A 23392-nucleotide genomic window follows, 5' to 3' on the forward strand; every position below is an offset into this window, starting at 1 on the left:
CCTTTGTGTTTCTCTTATGTAATATTAATAAATAAGCTTTGTAAAACTCTCCCTCCCGACTCCACTAAAGCAATACTTAACCCAGAAGTTTGTTAAAATTTCTAATCTCAAATGTAAACCAAAAGCCACCCCACACACATACACACGAAAAGTACCAATTTAATCTACCAAACCATCTGCTTACTGATATTTTAGTATTCAGCATTTAAAAAAAATCTCAGAAAGGGGAATGGTTTCCATGTGGGGAAGAAGGAGACACACAAGACCAAACAGCCCACCTTGAAAACAAAGCAAATTTTATTGCATGGGGGAAAGAGTCACATGGAAATTATGACTGTCAGGAGCCATGAAAATACACATTCTGCATATCTTCTGCCCTGCGTCAGGGGGGCTGGCTTACTCCTCGCTCTCGTGGACCACCATCTGGAGAGAATGTGGATGCTCTTAGTCAGGTCAAGCAGCAGAGACGTTTCCTGAAGCCCTCTTCCCGCAAGCATTAAGGAGTTGTTTGTATATTTCGGTGGGAGGCAAGCAATTGGGGGGTCCTTAGGAGGACGTATGGAAGCCCGCATGAAATCACTCCATAGCCTGAGAGGCTGGTCCACAGATAGAGTAAGTCCCCTCTGGGAGCAGCAAGGAGCCTGTGGTTACAGTAATTGCAGACACCTTCAGCCACCTCTAGAGGGTGCGCCTGAACAGCCTCTCTCATACCGGCAGAGGGCGCTGAAAGACAGCTCGGTGGGCTAGGAGTCACTGTTTTCTGGAAGGTGGTTTTTTTATTGTGAGTTACAGACTGGGATTCTAGTGGCGCTCCACCCAGGCTGGTGACTATAAACAAAGTTCTCTCTCTGGGTTTGGGATTCTTTGGCTGGGAAGTAGAGGATTTGCTACAGCAACTTCCAGCTCAGAAGGGCCTGCGTCTCTGTGAGCACTTCCCAGGTCAGCTTACCCGACTGGAGGTAAAGTCCCGGGTCTTAGCCCGCAGTTTATTGACTTGCGATTCTGCGATATCGGCACGTTCCTCGGCCTCCTCCAGCTCATGCTGGGCTTTCCGGAACTTGGTGAGATGAACGTTGGCTTGTTCATCCTAAAAGCAAAGAGCCCAGCCGGTGAAATCCACATGCCCCTTCTGTCAAGGTTCCCTGTGGAAAACGGGCAGGCCACTCAAACATCTAACTCACAGCCTCCTCAGCCTGTCTCTTGTAGGACTTGACTTTCACTTGAAGTTTATCCACCAGGTCCTGCAATCTCAGTACATTCTTCCTGTCCTCCTCACTCTGCAAATGAGAACGTGGAGGTGTCACTAGAGAAGGGCCCTGTCGTACCACGGGCAACCCAGTGGGGGGAGAGGATGGCCAAGTGGACCATCCTATTCCAGACTTGGAGCGCCATTTGCACCTTGGAGAGAAAGCTCACATCAGGCGTTCTTCCCACCTACCTGGTACGTGAGCTCCTTGACCCGGCGCTCATACTTCCTCAGGCCCTTCACAGACTCTGTGTTCCTTTTCTGCTCTCCTTCCAGTTCAAACTCCAGCTCTCTGATCTGGGGAGATGTTTGGGGTATTATTCTAGAGCTATTCCCTGAGTGGGGTAGGCTGGGAAGTTAGGCTCGGCGGGGCTTCCCACTGCAAGTACCCGTGTCTCCAGTTTCTGGATCTGCTTCTTGCCGCCCTTCAGCGCCAGCTGCTCAGCCTCATCTAGACGGTGCTGCAGGTCCTTCACTGTCTGCTCCAGGTTCTTCTTCATCCGCTCCAGGTGGGCGCTGGTGTCCTGCTCCTTCTTCAGCTCCTCCGCCATCATGGCCGCCTGAAAAGCAAAGTGTGCGGAGAAGGCTCAAAGACTGTCCAGCTGTGGAAACCGGCATGCCGGGCTGACCAGAGAGCATGCTTGCAGAAAGGACAGAGGGTAAGACCAAGAGGAAGTCCACTTCCCACAGGAAGTGTCCCGTTCCACAGGACAAAAACTACATCTGGGATATTAGATAGTTAGATAGATAGATAGATAGATAGATAGATAGATAGATAGATAGATTATAGATAGATAGATAGATTATAGATAGATAGATGATAGATAGATAGATAGATAGATAGATAGATAGATAGATAGATAAACAGACAGACAGATATGTGCAAGGACTGGGTAAGAAGCTGTGTCCCGAAACTGTCTCCTTGGGACCTGTCTACACCCCAGGGACTCTATTTTGCCATCACCACCACACAGTTTCAAAGGATGCTGAAGCTGGGAGATTAACATGCTACCTAGAATTACAGGAGGAGGGGACTCAAGAAGTAAGGATTTGTTTGTATTCTTTCTTTCCTTTGAAAGAAAAAAGGCATTGGGGTGGCAGCAGGTGGCGCCATTGGAGCGCCAGAACCAGAAAGACAGCCTGGAAACCCAGTAAGGTTAGATGGGATAGTACCCTCAGAAGGTCTCATTTCCAGATGCCAAATGAAAGAGCATACCTCTCTAAGGGCAGAAGAAAGGATACTCTCATCCTCCCCCATCCCTGCCAGTTTTAACAAGACAGGAGGGGAAAGGTGAGTTTGGCAGGAGATGGGAATGGTCTGGGGATAGCATGTACACCATGAGTATCCTAAGAGGGTAGGCTTCTAGCGGTCATGTCTAGGGTTAAGGGAAAGAAGGGCTTTAATGAGTAACAGTCTTGGTGTCCACGCTGGGGGAGGGGGAAGAAGCAAGAGCCTCACATCCGTGATGGCCTTTTTGGCCTTCTCCTCTGCGTTCCTTGCATCCCTGCTGGCATCTTCCACCTCACTCTGGAGCTGTGTGAGGTCCGTCTCCAACTTCTTCTTGGTATGGATGAGGCTGGTGTTCTGGGGAGGAGAAAGGGGTGTCATATAGGTGTGTCTGGGGTGGACCCTCTGTACTGTACGCTGTGCTCCTGCCCTCACCTGGGTGTGCAACAGCTGCACCCTCTCGTTGGAATCCAGCAGCTCCTGCTCTGCCAGCTTCCGGGCCCTCTCTGTCTGCTCCAGCGTGGCCCGCAGCTCCTCCACCTCAGCCTGCAGCAGGTTGGCTCTGCGCTCCACGATCGCCAGCTGCTCCTTCAGGTCCTCCTGGCCCCGGAGAGCGTCATCCAGATGTAGCTGGGTGTCCTGGCCAGAAGACAGCGTGTCTGAAGTGGAGGGTCCAAAGGCCATAAGCCTTGCCTAGTCTTTGCGTATCTGGACGCTGGAGAAGTCCCCCCTCCCCCGCAGGGAGCTCCCTCCACCTTCAGCTGCCCCTGGACACTCCGGAGGTGCTTGAGGTTCTCTGCAGCCTGGCGGTTGGCATGGCCCAGCTGGATCTCAATCTCATTGAGGTCACCCTCCATCTTCTTCTTGAGCCGGATGGCCTCGTTCCTGCTGCGCACCTCGGCGTCCAGGGCACCTTGCATGGTCTCCACTGTCCTCTGGTAGTTCCTCTTCAGCTGCTCAATCTCTTCATCCTTCTCTGCAATCTTCCTGTCGATCTCTGACTTCACCTGGGTCAGTTCTAGCTGAATTCGGAGGATCTTGGCTTCTTCGTGCTCAAGAGCTGCCTTTAAAAGACAAACCCAAGCCGGGCGGTGGTGGCGCACGCCTTTAATCCCAGCACTGGGGAGGCAGAGGCAGGCGGATCTCTGTGAGTTCGAGACCAGCCTGGTCTACAAGAGCTAGTTCCAGGCTTGGGTCAGCAAAGCTCCAATGAGATATTCCTAAATCAAATCCCATAATAATCAAAAACTACTTTAAATAAAGTCTCTAACTTAGTTTCAGTGCAGAAGTAAAACAGTCCACTGTTACTCATTTATGATTATACACTCAGACATAAAAAGTATTTATACTCTCCTATTTATTAGGATCAGGAAGAGCAGCTATTTTAACTTCAGTTAAATCTGTAAAATTTCAGGGGTAGACCTATTTTAATGCAATGATTTTCTCCCTTGGCCTTGTAGTCACGCAGAAGGAGCAAGCATTAGAACCATGATTCCACGAGGTAAAGCGTGACTATCTCTCTCCCAGGCCCACACGGTTCCTCTGTTCTGGTTTTTGCCTCCAAACTCATGCTCACCTCTGCTTCCTCCAATGCCATCTGGATATCAGCCTTTTCCAGCTCCATCTGCTTTCTGGATTTCTCAAGCTCGTGGATGCTTTTACCATTCTCAGCGATTTGTTCAGTGAGATCCGCTATCTCTTCTGCAATGCAATAAGTTCCCATTGCATTTGTCTGCCTCTGCACAGGTTCCCGGGATTGTAAAGCACCCACTCAATGCCTTTTGCCAGTCCTCTATAACTCTAGAGACCTCTGCTTCCCAGAGATAAGGCACTGTATAGAGAGACTCGAAACAACAGCTTTTTGACAATGAACATTTTCTACAGGTGCATCTGTGGAGGAGCCTGTGAGAGAGTTTCGCCCATCCCCCCCCCATACTGGCCATGATGGGTGAGACGAAGGGTTTCCCACAGTCTCGGACCATTTGCATTGCTTACGTTCTAAGTTCTTATTCTCCCGTTTCACAGTTTCAAGCTGATCCAAGGCTTCCTCGTAGGCATTTTTCAGTTTGAAGAGCTCGGTGCTCAAGGATCGAGACTCCTTGAGAGCCGCCTCCAGCTCTGCTTGGCTCTCCTCACACTTCGCCTTCCACTCAGCCAGCACCTGAGACATTGTCAAGGAAGGCTCTGTTAATGAGCTCTTTGTTAAGCTTCTAACAGAATGTCGCCAAGGAGGTGACTGCTCTCAGAGTCAGGGGCTCTCGACGGTCTGCCTGCTCTAGATTATTGGACAAGCTAAGGTTTTATCCTGTGAACTTACTCAAGATAACCAATCAGTAATTATTGTCATATCCAAAAAGCAAATAAATTCTTAGAGAAGAAATTAGCCAGACATAATCATCCTTTTCCTAATTTAAAAAAATGACCCTGAACTTCCAGAATGTTGGTTCAAATCACACTTGTCTGTCACAGGGAGGGACCCAAGTCTGAGTCTCAGTCGGTCAACTACAGACATGGGTAATATAAGAAGATGGAAAAGCTCTTGGCCTTAAGAGTGCTGTGGAAATTGGCTCACTGCTAACAATTGCCCAAAGGAATTTCTGCTCCACCCTCTTCCCAGTCCCCATCACAGATGGAGAAACAGCATCCTAGTGAAATTCAGGGATCTTTCTAAGACCACAGCGCTAGAGAAGGGCAGAATAAGGGGCCGATCTCTTCCTCCCACAGCCACCAACATCCCTACGCCATGGAGTTCAGCCAACATGGAGCTGCTCCACACCTTGTCAAAGTTCCTCTGCTTCTTGTCCAGAGCAGCGGCCATGGAGTTGGCTCTTTCCACATCCACCATCAGGTCCTCCACCTCCCCCTGCAGCCTCTGCTTGGTCTTTTCCAAGGAAGCACATTTTGCATTCACGGCCTCAACTTGCTCCTCCGAATCCTGAAGACGCTGGGCGAGCTTTTTCCTTCAAGAAAATGAGAAGGAAGCAGGCACTGGTAAGTTTCAATTATCTTGGGCATCACTGCTTATCAAGATGGAGTCATCAATCTGCAAGGCTCCCATGCCTCTGCACATTAACCCCAATCCACTCAAAGTCTGTGATCAATGGCCCATCTCAGGTCTAACCAGGATCAAAGCTGATGTCTTAAAGAATCATGACAGTGTACACACGATGGGGAAATGTCTAGGAACAAAACAAGTCCATTAAGTTCATCCCAAGTCGCTCTAAAGCAGAAGTATTGAGCCATAGGTTCACTTAAAAGTTCTAGTTAGAGTCACCTACTTGGCCTCCTCCAGCTCCTCCGTGCGCTGGATGGCGTCTGTCTCATATTTGGTCCTCCACTGGGCCACCTCGCTGTTGGCCTTGGACAGCGCCCTCTGCAGCTCAGCTTTGCCTTCCTGCTCCTCCTCATACTGTTCCCGCAGCAGGTCGCAGTCATGGCGGGAGGACTGCAGAGCATGGGCCAGTGCGTTCTTGGCCTGAAAAAAAAAAATCAAAAGATACCCCCAATAGATTGGGACTGTGTGTGCCACCCAAACCAGGTATGGCCTGCTATCACCACCGTCTGAATAAAGTTGCTTTCTTTTTTTTTTTTTTTTCAATCTTGATTTTAGTTGCAGGTACCATTTGAAAATGAGACCAAGAAAGCATCCGTCAGCATGGGTACCTTGCTCTCCTCCTCCAGCTGCCTCTTGAGTTCCTCTATCTGTTGAGTAAAGGCTTGCTTGCTCCTGGAAAGTTGAGATACGATGCTCTCCTTTTCTTCCAGCTGACGGCTCAGCTCACCTGTGTCGGGAAGGAAATAGCTCATTCATTCACTTACTCACCAAGGGTAAGACATCGTGGTAATGGGGTAGAGGACCAGTAAAGAGGTGGTGACCCCCTCTTGAGGAGGTATGGGTGTATCCATGAAGAGGAAATGCCATCCTAATAAAATGCTGTTGTAAACTATAGGAAGCTGGGAGTGACGCCTGCCAGCGACAGATAAGAGAACCTTTATGAATTTGAACATTGCCGGGGGCATCTCTTCACCACCCCAGTGGCTAAGGATTTCAGGTATGTCATGAAGAAAAACACTTAGGACTTCACCTCTAGAAATTTGAAGTTAGATTCCTGGGTGAATATGATCAGCTGGGGTGTATACAGAAGTTAGAAGGGAAGTGGGGAGCTTATGACCCGAGAAGGCAGTTCCAAGGGTACCATAAAACTTGTTTCTTTTCTTCTTCTGCAGGCCTATGGCTGCAGTAAAGAATCAATTGTTCTGTGGCGAGGTGCCAGGGCTGGTTGGAGCTGCATTTCCTGAGTGAATGCCCAAACTGTCCCCTTAATTGTTCCTACACCAAGAGCCTGCTGTGTTCGGCCCACTTCTGTCTTCATTCTCTGTGATTCCTAAATGTAGCCACTGGGTAAGAAGTAGAAAGGCCGCTGGTCCTCCCTCCTGGTCCTACCCAGGTTTGGTCAGATGCAAATTTCGTCTGCTTCATTTTTTATTTTCACTAAACCTGGTATTCTCCTGGATGTTTGCAACAGCCTATTATATGGATTGCTTCCATCCCCTTTCTCCTGAAATGTAATTTTAGAAATCCCCCTTCCCCAAGTGTCCTAGCAAAGACCTTTTTTAACACCAGATCTGGGCAGCCAGAGGTAGGCAGATCTCTATAAGTCCCAGGCCAGCCTGGTCTGAAGAGGGAGTTCCAGGCAAGTCAATGTTATTGTTGGGACACTGTCTTTAAAAGAAAACAAAGCAAAGCTAAAACAAAACAAAACGTTCTCTCCCCCAAAGGAACTGCCCCAGCTAGGAGAGCCTTCTGGTCTCGGGGTGCAGCATCCTAGCGCGTAGCTCACCGGCCTCTGTCTGCAGCCGGGACTTCTGGGTTGTCAGCTCACTCAGGCTCCTCTGGGTCTCCTCATTCTTGCCCCTAGCCTCACTTAACTGGTCCTCCAGAGTTCGGCATATCTTCTCCAGATTGGCCTGGGGATTGGAAGGGGAGGGAGGTCTGCAGGTGGCCTTAGGCTGACCCACTGCCAGTGTCCTCTTTGGATCTGCCCAGCCGGACCCTCACCTTGGATTTCGACACGCTCTCCACGCTGCTGGAGAGGTCGTCAATCTCCAGCTTGAACTCGCTCTTCTCCTTCTCCAGCTTCTGCTTGACGCGCTGCAGATTGTCGATCTGCTCCGCCAGCTCAGCGGTGCTGTCCGCGTGCTTCTTCCGCAGGGTGGCCACGGTGGCCTCGTGCTGCAGGGTGGCCTCCTCCAGGTCCCTGCGCAGCTTCAGGAACTCGGCCTCGCGCTTCTTATTCAGTTCTATCTGAGTGGAGGTGACCCCTCCCGCCTCCTCCAGCCGCTCACTCAGCTCCTCCAGCTCGCGGGCATAGTCGCTGCGCTGCTTCTCTGTCTTGGCCCGGGTGGCTCTCTCTGCCTCTATCTCTTCCTCCAGTTCCTCGATGCGAGCCTATAGGGGGCAGCCAGTTCCCGCAAGAGACTCTCAGAATCGCTATTCACAAGAGCTAACAAGGCATCCGCGTAGGTGCCATCAACCCACGAATGCATGAAGAAAACGTCCTTCACTTAAATGCTGGCATATTTCTCAACTATAAAAAAAACCAAAACCCTACCATTTTCAACAAAATGGAGGACACAAATACAGAAAAACACATAGAGCACATTTTCATGTGAAGAATTTAAGTAAAATCTGAATATGAAACAGTGATTGTTGAAGGCTAGGAAGGTGGGGAAAGTGATGAAGAGGGAGCTAGCTGAGTAAGGGCACACTGTATGCGTGTGATGAACTAGCACACGGAAGCCCATTAATATAGATAAGTAGTTCAAAAAGCTGCTGTTGCTGCCGCTGCTGCTGATAACAATGATGATGATGATGATGATGATAGAGCAGATAAGGTTTTATTCCCAGCGGATAAATCTGCTCCTGGATGCCCCTCCCCCCAGAGGAACATAAATGCTGCTCATTTTCCTCCAAATGAATCTTTCCTGCCTCGATATGATCTCTACCCTGAAAATTTCCCCCACTCACTTCCTTGCATTTCATTGCAAGTTTGGGGAACATGGCCATCATTGTCCCCACTACCACGCCAGGCTGGCAGGGTTAGATCCCATGAGGCTGGCAGCCACACAGTCCTGCCACGGCTGCTCTCGACGGCTTTGAACAGACACCACCCGTGGTTCTGAGCAATCAGCAAGGCCAAGCAAGAGCTGCAAGCCTCCTACCTGCAACTCTTTGATTTTCTTCTGAAGCTGGAGGCTCAGTGTCTGCTCGTCTTCCACTTTGCTTTGCAGCTGACAATATTCAAAGTCCTTCCTGCGGTGGGACACAGAGAATGCGTGAGGATGGGATCCCCGGCCACTCACAGAACGGAAGCCACGTTTGGGGCGGGGTGGGGGGGGCATACTTCTTGAGCCTCTCGTCCAGCTGCTGCTTGTCATTCTCCAGATCCAGTATGGACTCTTGGGCAAGCTTCAGGTCGCCCTCCAGCTTCCTTTTGTTTCTTTCCAGGTCCACACGTAGCTTCTTTTCTTGTTCTAGAGAACTCTCCAGCTGCAGAAGGCATCATTTCCCCTTTGGAATCAAATGATTTCCAAGGGGGCAGCCCCACCCCTGGGGCAGCCCCACCTCTGCCCCTGCCCAGGGCTCTTCCACCCTCAGGTTCGAGACCCCTGAGACTGATGCCCAGTGCTCACATCATCCACTTGCTGTTCCAGCTTGCTCTTGAGCTTGCTCAGAGAATTGACCTTGTCTTCTTCAGCCTGGAGGTCATCCAGGGTCTGCTGGTGGGCCTCTTGGAGGGCCTTCTTCTCCCTTGTTAGCTTGGCAATGGTCTCGTCTAACCCAGCCAGTTCCTCGGTAAGGTTTTTTACCTAAAAGACACCACAAGCAGTTAGCAGGGCAGATGGAGCTTGGTTCGAAGTGGGTCCATCGAGCTAAGAGAAACAACAGAAGAGTGATAACCTTGTTCTCTGTGGCGTGCTTCTCCTTCTCCACCTTGGCCAGCGTCAGCTCAAGGTCGTCGATGTCTTTCTTCAGCTCTGAGCACTCGTCCTCCAGCTTCCTCTTCTTGGCCGTCAGCTCAGCGTTGATCTCCTCCTCGTCCTCGGCTCTCTCTGTCACCTCATTGATTTTGGCCTCCAGCTGGAATTTGGCTTTGATCAGCTGGTCACATCGTTCCTCGGCGTCCAGCAAATTTTCACTTTCCTTTAAAAAGAAATAGCAATGCCCTTTAAGGAGGGAAGGGTTGAGAGATTGCTGTCTTTCATTCTATGAGAGTCCTCTACGAGGCACTCCAAGTAAAACCCAGCACCCGCCCAAGACCCACCCTCATTAACCCAGTTTCCCCAGAACCATAATCCAAATCTGGAACATAAAAAAAGCAAAATTCCTCAAGACCTACAGCCTGTACTTGAAGTTGCAGGTCATTCTTCTCTTGTACCAGAGTGACCAGCTTTTCCTCCAGCTCCTTCCTCTTTGCCTCTGACTTGGCGAGCTCGTCTTTGGTTTTCTGGAACTCCTCCTTCATGGTGGCCATCTCCTTCTCGGTCTCCGCGCTCTTCAGCAGGGGTTTGATCTTGAAGAAGAGCTTCATCCAGGGCCAGTGCTTGACGTTCATGAAGGCGCGGATGTTGTACTGGATGCAGAAGATGGACTCCCTGAAAACAAAGGATGGCTCAGTGTGGCAGGACATAATCATTTTAACGTGTGCTGCTTTTTTTTACACTGCATTCGTTTAACTCTGGGAAGCTGTGGTTCGTTGCCTGTCTATAACGCCTGGCGGTCTACTAAAGAGCTGAATGACCAGTAGCGAGGCAGGAGAAAAGGCAGGCGGGTCTGGCAGACATAGAGAATAAACAGAAGGGGAAATGTGGAAGAGAAGAAGAAGGAGCAAGAGAACAAGGAGAAGAGGGCATCAGTGGTCAGCCACCCAACTACACAGCAAGCCCCAGAGGAAGAAGTAAAGAAAAGGCATGTAGAAAGAGAGGAAGGGAAAAGCCCAAAGGCAAAAGACAGGTGGGATGATTTAAGGTAAGAAAAACTGGCTGGAAACAAGCCAAGCGAAGGCTGGGCATTCGTAAGAAAGACTAAGACTCCACGTGTGATTAATTTGGGAGCTTGGTGGTGGCGGGCTCCCCCAAAAAGCCAAAATAAAGAGTAAAACAACCAATGACAGATCAGCAGCTAAAGGTGGCTGATGCTAAGCCTGACAACCTGATGATTTAGACTCCTAGGCCCCACCTGGGCCAGAGGGCAAGAACTGACTCCTGTAAGTAACCCTCTGACGCCTACAAGTTTGCCTTGACATACATGTCCACACACATAAACACGAAAATAAATAAATAAATAAATTTAATTTGAGAAGAAAAAAAATTATTGCTCATCCCTACAAGGGATTCTCTCGTTCCCCTTCTCCCAAAAGAGCTCATACTTGAAGTCCAGGCTCTACCTCCTTTGCATCATCTTCTGGAACTCCACACGCATGAGAAACCCTCTGCACACGGCTTGTGTCCGTGTAATCAGTTTGGCCAAGCGGTCATCCCGCATCTCTTCCAGGGTTCCAAGCAAGCCAGCCTTAAAGAACACCTTCGGGAGGAAGGATAGGTATGAAGAACGAGTCGTCTGGCTCATTGGGTTAAGAGGACACAGAGGCCAACAGCATGAGGCAGAATCGATGTGTTACCTTCGTGTGTCCAAATTTGTACTGTGTGTGGTCAATGTCGATGGAAGCCAGGAGCTTCTCGCAGGCTTTCTTACTGTCAATGAACTGGCCCTCGGGGATGGCACTGGCATTCAGTACTCGGTATCTGCCGTTTGTGGACACAGAAATGATCACAGGCTGTTGGCAAAGACTGGTGATCATAGTCCTCTCTTCCTATAGACCCGGAAGCTTCAGTCCCAGGAAGTTAAAGAAACCTGCCCACAGACACATCTCTAGAGAGTAACCTGGAGCAGAGGCCTCGGGGCCAAAGGGCTTTCATTCCCTCTACTGTTACTGAACCTTCACCAAGCAGTAGGTCATTTCACGTGTAAGACTAACCACAAATTCTCTTTTTAAAAAGGTTTTTTCTTGGGATATGTCTTCCTTCAAACTCCAGTCCTTATCCATGTCAAAGGACAACTGACCTTTGTTTAAAGTCCCCGTACAGGATCCGGTTGGGGAAGCCCTTCCGGCAGATGCGGATGCCTTCCAGGACCCCATTGCACCGCAGCTGGTGCAGGACCAGGCTGTGTTCCATGGCCCCTGAGAACACAGACAAGATGCCTGAGCATCCCTTGGAAGCACTTACAGACTAAGCAGCCGCTGGAGGGCTGGCGGGTGTCTCACCTGGGGTCTTGGTCTCGTTGGGTATTATACAGCGCACAAAGTGAGGATGCGTGGTTCTTAAGTTGGACATCAGCTTGTTCAGGTTTTCCTAAAAGAAGAAAAGATGATCTTTGGCAGTCTGCTGTAAACCTCCACAGAGACAAACAGATGCATGGTGGGGAAAACGCAAAGACATGGCTTCAACTTGAGAACTGTGATATTAACTCTGTCCTTAAACAGTCCCAAAGGCCGGACATAGAGACCACAGGCACAACTTAGACATTCCTAGCTTGAAAAAATCTAGAATGCACTAAAACCTAAAAATTTTCTCTTTTTATAAGTCTGAAATTGTTTGAGGACCAACATGACAGACAAAAAAAAAAAAAGTCCCACCTTATGGAGACAAAACAGCAGTAGGTTTCAAATATCAAAATTACCTTCATCCTACCTGTATAAGGCATACATGAAATACAGATGGATTTTGTGTTTAGAGTTGGGCCCCATACTTGAAATCTCATTATATATGAATTAGTAAAAACAAAAAAAAAATCTGAAGTCTAAACCACTCTGGTCCTAAGGACAGGGAAGTGTGATCCCCCCCCCCAATCATCTTTCTCCCAGGTTTCAAGATGTTCACCAACCACAGAGTGGTTTCCCAAACCAATACAGAAAAGTGTATCTATCTCTACCGGGGGCCTGGAGTACTATCTCAGGCGGCCTGAAGGCAACTAGAGAGTTAGAACTGAGAACTCGCTTCCACAGCTGGCCACCCCTGCGTGGAAAGAAGTCTGGGTCCCATATGTGTGTAGCCCTCATCTGTAGGCTGTCGGGCTGTCTACTGGCCTTCCTCGCTGTCGGCCCTCATTGCTGCTCAGGCAGCATCCCCATCCTTGAATAAGTCAAGTCTAGCGCCTCAGCACTACTCCTCTTGCTGTAACTTGAGTGAACTGTGGCTGGATGAACTCAAAAGTGTCCTACCCTGAAAAGAGCAGAGACCGTTTGGAAGGAAGAGCCTTTTTTCTTAGCAACTTTCTTCTTCCCACCATCAGCTGTAAGACACAAAGGAGAGTAGGCACTGTGAAGAACTCCTCCGAGTTTTTATGTGTGGGAGAGGGGGAGATGATCGTGTGAGGACGAAGCCCCACCCCCAGGTCTGGAGTCTGTTAGTTACCATCTGTTGTAGCAAAGGTGGCATAGAGATGCGCTAGGAGTCTGTTGGAGGACTTCTGGTACAGCCCTACTACAGTCTCATTCAGGGGGTCCTTGTTTTTCTCCAGCCAGCCTGAGACACTGTAGTCCACGGTGCCCGCATAGTGAATCAGGGAGAAGTGGGCCTCGGCTTTGCCTTTGACCACCTTGGGCTTCTGGAAGTTGTTGGACTTTCCAAGATGCTGGTCGTACAGCTTGTTCTTGAAGGAGGTGTCTGTCGCCTTGGGGAACATGCACTCCTCTTCCAGGATGGAGAAGATGCCCATCGGCTGGATTGAAGGTGAGGCAAAGGCATCTGAGTATGTATACACGAGCAGCAGGATACACGGGAAGGGGGCTCAGAGCAGACGAAGGGGGGTACCTTCTCGATGAGCTCGATGCAGGCGGCCAGGTCCATCCCGAAGTCGATGAATGTCCACTCGATGCCTTCCTTCTTGTACTCCTCCTGCTCCAGCACGAACATGTGGTGGTTGAAGAACTGCTGCAGCTTCTCGTTGGTGAAGTTGATGCACAGCTGCTCCAGGCTGTTATACTGATACCGAAATAGAATGTTCACATGGAAAAATTAGACCTCTTTCAAAATGAAACTCTGTCAGCATTCCTCCTTGTGGGATCAAGTCCCTCCTGCTCATCCCTGTTTTCAGAACCAGTCATGATTCTTCGAAGCTTGGATCAGACCACATCTCCTCTGGAGAGCTTTCTGTCTAGATGTTTCTCCTGCCTCTGGGCATCTCTTGGCACTTATTTTGGGTTTATGCTTCTGCATGCCCTGTGGGCTTCTGTGCCTTCTCAACTAACCTACAAGTCTCCCTTCTTCTCGCCTGCGTGACAGCCACCTGGTAAACACTGATTGCACATTTGCATCTAACTCGGAACCTGCCAGGTAAGTCAATCAACCAGTTCATGACTGACAGCAGAAGTGTCCACTTCTCTGCCTCTGCGTTGGATTTTTCTCTGTTTTACCTATTTGGTGATATCCTTGAAAATTCCCCTTGAAGGAAGCCTACAGCTCTGTGTGTGTGTGTGTGTGTGTGTGTGTGTGTGTCTGCAGAGACCAAAAGACAGCTTTGAGCATGTCATTCCCCAAGCAACATCCACCACCCACCTTTTTTTTTAAATTATTATTTTGAGACAAGATCTCTTATTGACCTGGAAATTTCTAAGCTGAATGACCAGTGAGCCCCAGGGGGTCCACTCTTCTCTGCATCTCCACTGCTAAGACACACCACCATTCCCAGCTTTTTTTATTATTTTATTTTTTTTAATTCATGTATTCTGGGCATCACACTCAGGTCTCCCTACTTTCGAGGCAGGCACTTTACTGACTTAAACCTTCTCCCCAGCCTCTTCACTGTCTGAAAACAATGTAAACTGTCATGCTGTGCAATTTCCCTCCTACCTGCCTCGCTCTTTCTAACCTTCCTGCAAGAAAACCATCTTGCTGACCTGCATTAAGGTTATGAAAACTCTCAACGCAGAAATATAAGAAAACACCAACCTCAAAAATTTCAAAACCCGCGATGTCCAAAACCCCAATGAAGTGTTGTCTTGGGAGCTTTGTATCCAGTTGCTGGTTGATCCGAGTGACCATCCACAAAAAGAGCTTCTCATAAACGGACTTGGAGAGAGCATTCACGGCGTGGTGAACCTGTGGGAGGAAAGGCAGCAAACATGAGTAAGCCGGCTGTGAGCATCAGGGCCCCAGGGTCCCAGGGCCCTCCTGGCCTCCAGGCAGCCCTAAGCTTACCTGGTCCACGGTTTGGCCCTTTGTAACGTACTCATTCCCGACTTTCACTCTGGGAAAGCACAGGGCTTTGAGGAGGTCTGAAGAGTTCAGGCCCATCAGGTAGGCTGTCTTGTCGGCCACTGGTCGGAGAGAAAGGACCATGTTCAGGGAGGTAGGAGGAAAGCCATCCAGATGTTCCATCTCAGCATTTCCATATTTCCCACCCCTAAAATAACTACGTGGGCCAGTGATATTACATCACTCAGAGAGTGTAGGAGACTTCATGAAGCAGCAGGATTTGGTTCCAGAAAGCCCCGGCCATTTCACATTGTATCTGGAATAAGACCTTTCTAAAAATTCAGCAGAAATGGGTGGAGGGGGCAGAGAGATAGCTCAGCAGGTAGAGGCAGAGGCCACCACTCCTAGCATCCGACTTTGACCCCAGGGACACATATCGTGGAAGGAGAGAACAGACTTCTGAAACCTGTGCATTGACTTCCACACATGAGCTATATATATAGGATACACACACACACACACACAGAGAGAGAGAGAGAGAGAGAGAGAGAGAGAGAGAGAGGCAAACTAACAAGACTAACAAGTGTTTTTGTTTTGATAGTTCCTCATACTCATTTCAGGCCCAGAAAAAACTCATCCACCTTCCAGAGGGGAAGAAAGATTAATCATTTTCAAAAGAGGCCCCGGATGGCCCCAGGCGGTGACCCCTCTGCTCGGGCTCCCTAGCCTGCTGGGGTGACAATGTACCTTCGGTGCCATCTGGCTCAGCTTGCTCCTCTCGCTGCTTCTGCTTGAACTTCATGTTCCCATAATGCATCACGGCCCCTGTCAGCTTATAAAGTCCAGATTTCTCCTCTGGGGTGAAGCCCAAGATGTCAATGGCGCTCTGTGACAGAAAGAACAGCCTGTCTATCCATTACCCTCACCCGGGGGCGGCTCTCCCACCTTCCTGTGCTCCTTCTTACGTCTGTAGCCAACAGCTCCTCAGCATCGTCGATGCTGGCCACCAGAATCTCACCCTGGCTGATGAACGGGTAGTCGTAAGGGTTGGTCGTAATCAGCAGCAACTCTGAAACGATAAATGTTTGAGGATTCATACACGTGTAGTGAAAAATTCACCCGGTGGAATTGTGCTCCTGAGCCCTGACCTGGGACATCAACCACTTGGGGTCAAAGTTGAATGTCGAAGTAGAGCACTCTAGGGTCTAGACAGTTTCACGTTGTTCAGGTCACGACAGAAAACATGATCTATGGGAACCTTTGCGATCCCCCATGCCATGTAAGTGGAGAACTCCAGAAAGAAAAACGTCTCTCTTTTTGCATTGCAAATGAGCACTGCATGCCAGCATAGGTTGGGGCAGTGAATAAGGAAAACTGGAGGAGTGTGAAACTGGAAGCTTGTTTGTAGGTTGGATCCCAGAAGGCTTAGCTGGGGCAGACGGAAAATCAAGAAGGTAGTGAGCATAGAGGCCTCCTCTATCAGCTACAAACCTAGAGGCATAATGACTGGGCTGTTGCCTGATTTACGCGGGCCTTACATGGCTAAGGTGGGTCCTTGTGAGAACACAAGGGGGCGCTCAAGGACCATTAAGCACTTAACTATTCAAAGCCTACCATAGAAACAATAAATGGTTTTGTCCATGTGATCAGATTTTTCAAGCTGGTACAGTTGGGCTTGGGAGATGGCTCAGCAGGTAAAGGGCTTGCCCATGTAAGCATAAAGACTGGAGTTCGAATTCCCCTAAAACTCATAGGAAAGCCAGGCAGGTGTTGGGGTCCGCCTGTAATCCCAGTGTCAAGGAGCCAGAGACAGGGGGGTCCTAGCAGCATGCTGACTGGCTTGAGCAGCTCCGGCCCTTGCTTTAATATTAAGGTTGAGAGAAATTGAGGAAGATGCCCAAGTCAGCATCAGGCCTCCCTATGCACAAATGTGCACAGACATCCACCCTCCAAACACATGAATGAATACTACATAATAATTTTGAAAAGTGATACATTTGCTGCCTAAAAAGCCATATCCCATGACGGATATAAATCTCCATTGACTGTAGAATCACTTATAGGTGTAACTAACTCTCCTGGGGCTAATGATCCAAAAGCCCAAAGCCGAATTTCCTGCCCCACCCAGCACCCTCCCCCAAGCCCCGCCCCCTACCCCTGTGACCTCACCAATCAGCTCAGGCTTCTTGTTGGAAAGAATCTGGTAGAAGATGTGGTAGCTCCTCTCAGCCTTCAGCTGAAAGGTGACTCTGGATTTCTCCAGCAGATCTGGAACGGAAGCACAGGCCTGTGGTCCACGCTGCTCCCCACGGCTGTGAGAGCTCACTTGTCCCACTGAGCCTACTTACAAGTTTCAATATCTGCAGAGGCCAGCTTCCCAGTGGTGCCGAAATGGATGCGGATGAATTTGCCCTGCGGGGAAGGAGAGGGAGACTGGATCCGTTTGCGGTTGAGAAGCTTCCTCTAGATGCCTGAGCCCTGCCCACGGTAGTCTGAACTGAAGTGTCCTGTCTCTCTTCCCTCACTTCCATTGGGTGTGTCTGCTTCTTCCTATGCTCCCCACCGCTCATAAATGAAATAACCAGGGTGCCAAACCATGTCGCGTCCTGCGGACAGAATTCTTCCTATTGTGCTTAAGGCAATACCCGAAGCCTTTCTCAGGGCTAATGCCCTTGTGGGTGACAGGTCTCTTCTCCCTCTCTGTTCCCCCTCTTGTCTCATGGGTCCCCTGTGGTAGTGAGTGTTCCACGCACCATTTCCACCTTGGGGAACACGTAGCCACTCTTTCCCTCGACCCTTCCTTACCCAGCAGCTTTTGGCTCGTGTACCCAACCCCCCGGAAAGCTTTTACCATCCAGCCCTTCTCAGTTACAGCATCGAGTTTTTGAACCTGACTATCCTGCAGCCCGAACACCCCGTCATATTCAAGGGCAGACTCACAAAGCGAGAGGAGTTGTCGTTCCTCACGGTCTTGGCATTGCCAAAGGCCTCCAGCAGGGGGTTGGCGCTGATGATCTGATCTTCCAGAGTCCCCTAAGCAAGGAAACCAGAGAGGAAGGGAGCCTGTGTTTGTAAGCCCCAAAATCAGGGTTTCAAAACATCGTCCCCTGCTCTGCTTTCCCAGCCTGCCTGGCTTCCTGGCTGCTCCAGCCATGCCAGGCTTTCCCTCCCTGACTTGACGACTGAAAGACCAACCATGTCCGCAGCCTGACCTCCTCCAGACACTTCGGCAGCGCTCTTGTACTTGTCAGCAGTTGGATCTCCCGAGTGACGGGCTTTCATTAGACCCTCCAGTGAGTTAGATTGTTCTCACTCCTCTCATGGCCACATAGGACCCTGGGTCAGGACCCAGCACTCTCAGGCTGATGTCTGTGGGGCTACCCTGAAGGAACGAGCTCCCAGACTTGCCCCTAGATCCACCTTCTTATAAAGTATTAGTGTCTCATCAGCTAAGAGATCACAGGATCTAGACCCCTGGTCAACCACACGCTGTCCCCCAGGATCTTGCACCCTTCTCCACCTTCATTTTGGAGTCCTTCTTCTTAGCGAGGTCCCCAGTGGCTGCAATTGTTGCAAAGTACTGGATGACACGCTTGGTGTTCACAGTCTTCCCGGCCCCGGATTCTCCGCTGTTTAGAAGGATAGAAAGGCAAAGAAATTAGTCCTGTTCATAAACCAGCACCCGAAGATGTCATCCAGTGGTCTTCCACACTTTCGACACACAGAGAGGAAGAGGACCTGGGCTACTGCTTTAGTTGATCCAAGCATGGGCAATCCCAGTTTGTGAGGCTTTTCCACCCATCCCCAACCCGTCTTTTCACAGAGGGCTTTGCTCCAAAATCTAGCTAATGAGCAGAACTGAGAGATTACCATCCTTGGCCCCAGCCGCCAAACCTCTCAGAGCAGGGCTACTCACGTGATCAGGATGGACTGGTTTTCACGATCTGTCAAAGGAGAAGAAGACAGAGCTAGTGGCTACATATAAAGAGGTTGTATCTGTCACGAAGGCAGCAGGCCGCACTACTCAGTTCAATTTCCCTCTATTTATTTGCTTATTTATTTTTTGTTTGTCAGTTTAGTCATAGGTGGGGATAAAGAGCTTCTGTCCTTATCATGAGACTCAGAGAAGTGAAGCCGCTGAGGAAAACTGAGACCTCTCGTCCTCTGAGGTTGAACCATCAGAGATGGTCAGTCTCTGTTTCTGATCCCTAAGAGGATTCATTCCCGATAGTCTAACCAGTATCTACGCTAAATGCATACTTCTCACCCTGTGTCCACCCTCCCCCCCCACAAGGACCTAAAGCCTCTTTTCCTCCTTGCCCCTTCTTCCCCAAATCCTCGATCCAGAGTGGACCTGAGCCTGTCTAGTTCCCACTCCCAGTCCCCATGCTTTCTCCTCAAAAGCGCACCTGTCAGCATGAACTGGTAGGCGTTGTCAGAGATGGAGAAGATGTGGGGCGGGGCCTCCTGGCGCTTTTTGCCTCGGTAGCCATCCACCACCTCGGGGTTGTACACCGGCAGCCACTTGTAGGGGTTGACGGTGACACAGAAGAGGCCTGAATAGGTCTATGGGAGGGAAAAAAATTCATGCATGCATGCATACATACATACATACATACATGTTATCTTATTATATGTATATACATATATAGGTATATATAGATATTGCCTTTATTATTATCCCAGGCTTCTTTCCATAACTCATAAGAAAGAGATTTCGATTGATGGATGAAGCAACTGATATTCAAAGAGGAAAGTATCCAGTCCTCCCACAGTTAGTACCATGCTGACCCCACTGTGACCTCAGCTTTCTTGCTCTTCGGGCTCCTCCATCCTAATTTCCCTTCTCCCCACCTTCCTTCCTCCAGCCCCCTTCCTCATATCCCATCCATCTCTTGCCTTTCCATCTTTCCTGTCGTTCTCTTCCCTACTCCATCTCTTCTCTTTTGGGCCAATCAAAGAGGACTCTTTCGAAGACTCCCCTCCCCCGGCCTCACCACATCTCTGACACCCCAGGGGAGCCTATTGGCGAGTAGCCACTCACGTAGATCATCCAGGACGTGTAGCGGTCCTTGAGGTTGTACAGCACAGCGGGCTCGTTCAGGTGTGTGAGCATGGCCATGTCCTCGATCTTGTCGAACTTGGGGGGGTTCATGGCGTACACATCCTCTGGTTTAACTACCAGGGTCTGAAAGGGAAGAGTCGTGAGGTCTATCTAACCTTGTCCAGTCATTGGACACCTGTGGGTGTCTGGCCACCCTGGTAGAGACCACAAGCCAGGTGAGCAGAAAGGAAAAACAAGGGGACTGTGGCGTGTAGTGTGGGACAGCATGTGTTCTCCCACCACTCAGGAATTCTGATTTTCTCTATCTGATGGGCTTAGAGTTGGGGGATAGAGAGAGAGGTGATGGAAGAGGATTTCTGAGGACTGAGTGGGAACCCATGGCACAGCATGGGAGCCAAAGAGAGCTGTTTGGCCGTGGCGCTGGCTGTCCCTGGTTCTCCTAACTGCGCAGAGAAAAGGGCATGTCTGCAGCAAGGACAACAGAAAATGAGAGGAGTGTCCCTGTATCCCTGGGCTGGTGCCCACAGGGTCTGCCAGCTTCGCTGCTCTGTAGATGTAGAAGCCGCTGCCCAGCCTTGAGACCCCCATCCTTTTTCCTTCCCTGCTCCTGGGGAAGAGCTGCTGGCCTGTCCTCCCCTTTCTGCAGCATGGCTACATCTCTACTTTGAGAGAGAGACTTCCACCACCAAGGGCTGGGCTTTCCTCTGTGGAGAGCCTGTAGATGGGCCTCTCAGCCCCTGCCCTTCTTTCTCTTTGGAGTGACTCTGGAAATAACCAGTGTGGGCCAGAAAGCTGCTTCTTCCCTGCCTCCCTTAAGCTACCCTGGGCCATGGGCTCCCCTGTGCCCTCTCAGGCATGTTCTCCCTAGACCCAGTGATAATCCTTAATGGAGTCTAGCTTCTGCCTCCCACCCTGCTCTGGAAGCCTATTCTCAGCATCTTCATCTGGAATATGTAGAGGTTCATTCCGGGAGCGTCCATGTTTGTCCTGCCCCCTTCTTCCCCTCCTGTATGACGCCATTTCCTTCATCTCTTGCATCTTCTCTGTCCCTGACTCAGCTTCTGCTTCCATTACACACACCACATGAATCCAGGACCCTGCACGTGCTGGGCCAGTGTTCTAGCATTGAGCCGTACCCGCGGCTCTTTTATTTACTTCTTTGTAACATCTCCGGATACAGGATTTTCTCAAGTCCCAATTGTCTCCCTGCCTCCCACAGAATATAGTGGGCTCATCTGCCCATCCCATTTCAGATACAGAGTCTGGTTTTGGCATTGACCTTGTGGTCCTCTAGGGTCCCTTACCTTCTTTGGTTAGATGACCATTGACAGAACTGGGGGGAACCTACATGCATTCCAGAAGTGGGTATTCCAGAAGTACTCATCCCTTGAAACAGTGAAGCTGGTCCTCTGGCCCAGGGCAATGCAAACAATGACAAAAGACACCCCAAACTAAATGCTTTGGTCAGCCACCAGTGGGCCCATCTCCCATCTGGCTATAGAAGTCAGGGCATTCTACTTTCTCCCAGTGTCTGGATACCTAAGGCTGATTCAGCAGCTGAATTCCAGACCCAGGCTCTGGCTGCAGAAGTGGGTGGAGGAGGTGGGGGTGCTTTTGCACAGACATATGAGGAGCGGGGTCAGTGCTGAAGAAGAAACAGAGCAAATATCTTACCCTGTTGTCTTCTGTCTCCACGGTGACCTTCCCATCCTGGCTACTCTTAATTTTCCCCTTGGCATATTCTTCCTTTGAGTCAACCACAAAGCAGTAGGTTTTGGCATCAAAGGGCTGGTTCTGGGCTTCGATCCTCTCCTTCTCCGACTTGCGGAGGAAAGGCGCGGCTATGCCAAACACTTCCATCTCAGAGTCGCTACTCATGGCGTCAGCTGCAGAACAAACCCAGCAGTCAGAGCAGCTGCTCCCTGGCCAGACAACAGGCAGTCTCCTGCCTACCCTAGTATATCAACCTGCCCACCCAGCCTTCCTGTCATCCCCGCCTTCGATGGAAGTCTCTCAGACTGGGTCAAGGAGGTTTGGGCTGGTCCATCCATGCCCAGTGGGGCTCCACACAAGAAGTCAGCCCTGGGCTAAATGGAATCAACTCATATTTGTTGAGTTGCTACTGTATTCTGTGAGCTTAAATAGAGTGCGTTTAATCCCAATGTCTTAATTCCTTCAATCTGGTGAAAGGACTTTTAATGCCACTCCTGACACTCCATTTTCCCCTTCTGAGGTGCACATATGGCAGACAGAACATTCAAAAATAAATACCATGGAAAAATAAATAAAGGCGTTCTGCATAGAGAGAATACCGAACAGCAAATGGAAGAGGCAGTTTTGAACTGTTTTGAATCAAGATGGCTTCTTCCTTCCACGCTAAGAATAGACAGAAGGCCAGGCATGGCGGCACATGTCTTTAATCCCAGCCCTCAGGAGGCAGAGGTAGGTGGATCTCTTTGAGTTTGAAGTCAGCCTGGTCTACCTAGTGAGTTCTAAGCCGTCCAGGGATACATAGTGAGACCCTGTATTAAAGAACAAATAAAACCACAAGGAAGAGATGGGAGCCTCTGGCTGAGGCCCTGGGGAGGAAGGGTCCTTTCTCCCACTCCCTGAAGTCTAGTGTGTATTTAAGCTCTCCCTGGGACAAGGGAGCTGGGTGATCGGGGTTTCCCTGAAGATTTCCCGCAGCCCAGGGACACAACTTGATCCTCACCTGAGTCACGCCCACAGGACAGCAGAGAGCAGCAGCAGCTGTGGGGCTATGGGACCTGCAAGAGCACAACACGGAGGCTTAGGTGCAAGCTCTGCTTCTGTGTTCAACCAGACCTTGAAGAGACTCAACTCACACACCCTGAGGCCTAGATGGTTATAAAGAACCTTAGCCCCAAAGCAAGCCAGAGGAGCAGACAAGTCATGCCTCTAGCTAGGCAAAACGGCCTGGCCGGCAGGCTCTCCCAGCCCAGTCTGACGGTTTCTCCAAACTGCAAGATCATCCGACTTGAAAAGGGCGAGGATTCTAAATGGACTGAGACCCTGGCAATAAAAGCTGTTAGCAGGTGAGGTCAGGCCTCCTGGTTGTCTGCAATCAGAGACAATGCTGAGATTGGCTCATTTAAACCTGGTGACCACAGCATGTGGTCTGGAGGCTACTAAATGCCCAACAGGTATAGAGTCCAGGTAGGGAATGCAACGTCTTCTGCCCACTCCGTGGGGCAGAGAGGCAATAGGAGGCCATCAAGCCATGGTGGACAGGCACACACGTGTCCAACAGGATCCTACCTGAGCAGAACAAAGAAAGAGTGAGAGGCGGAGGGAGCAGCAGGCAGCTGGGTGCTGAGCCTCGCATCTCACTCCACGCATGTTCTTATCGAACGCTTTGAGAAGGAAAACGAGGGCCGCCCGGTGTGACAGAGCCAGGCAAGGCCACAGCCCAGAGCTGTGGCTGAACCAGGTGTGGAGGCAGCAAAGGCCAGAAGGGATAGAAGAAAAGTCCTGCCACTTACCTCTGACCACGGCAGAGTGAGCCACGGAGGAGCAGCCACCCCCCTGGGCTTTTATAGGCCACAGCTAACCCCCTGGACTCATTCTTTCTCTA

General features: G+C 50.1%; 1 protein-coding gene across 1 annotated transcript; it reads right to left on the reverse strand.

The window, feature by feature from the left end:
* Positions 1 to 318: 318 nt before the first annotated feature.
* On the reverse strand, positions 319 to 21675 carry LOC126513900 (myosin-3). The gene is made up of 39 exons (XM_050162477.1): positions 21472 to 21675; positions 19777 to 19920; positions 19142 to 19298; positions 18649 to 18676; positions 18253 to 18361; positions 17673 to 17765; positions 17081 to 17144; positions 16902 to 17000; positions 15698 to 15801; positions 15480 to 15618; positions 14736 to 14854; positions 14487 to 14636; positions 13350 to 13520; positions 12951 to 13257; positions 12758 to 12828; positions 11801 to 11888; positions 11599 to 11716; positions 11156 to 11279; positions 10922 to 11058; positions 9875 to 10130; positions 9436 to 9678; positions 9168 to 9344; positions 8879 to 9024; positions 8697 to 8787; positions 7534 to 7923; positions 7316 to 7442; positions 6138 to 6256; positions 5753 to 5949; positions 5251 to 5434; positions 4470 to 4635; positions 4051 to 4175; positions 3230 to 3538; positions 2910 to 3113; positions 2706 to 2831; positions 1636 to 1806; positions 1439 to 1543; positions 1182 to 1277; positions 950 to 1087; positions 319 to 423 (listed from the first exon to the last, which is right to left on the reverse strand). Exons 1-39 carry the CDS (start codon positions 21673 to 21675, stop codon positions 397 to 399), a joined length of 5823 nt encoding a protein of 1940 aa, XP_050018434.1. The 3' UTR covers positions 319 to 396.
* Between the last annotated feature and the right edge of the window lie 1717 nt (positions 21676 to 23392).

Source organism: Alexandromys fortis, unplaced genomic scaffold (assembly GCF_014885135.2).
Source record: "Alexandromys fortis isolate MF-2015 unplaced genomic scaffold, M_Fortis_MF-2015_v1.1 scaffold_84, whole genome shotgun sequence".
Taxonomy (NCBI): domain Eukaryota; kingdom Metazoa; phylum Chordata; class Mammalia; order Rodentia; family Cricetidae; genus Alexandromys; species Alexandromys fortis.

Bases quoted from the DNA above. Each gene is read 5' to 3' on its own strand.
- LOC126513900 (XM_050162477.1), bottom strand. From the start codon at position 21,675: ATGAGTAGCGACTCTGAGATGGAAGTGTTTGGCATAGCCGCGCCTTTC. The intron at 13,521-14,486 runs GTTGGTGTTTTC...TTTCGGTATCAG, and splicing joins CGGGTTTTGAAATTTTTGAG to TATAACAGCCTGGAGCAGCT. The intron at 3,539-4,050 runs GTGAGCATGAGT...TGTCTTTTAAAG, and splicing joins TGGCATTGGAGGAAGCAGAG to GCAGCTCTTGAGCACGAAGA.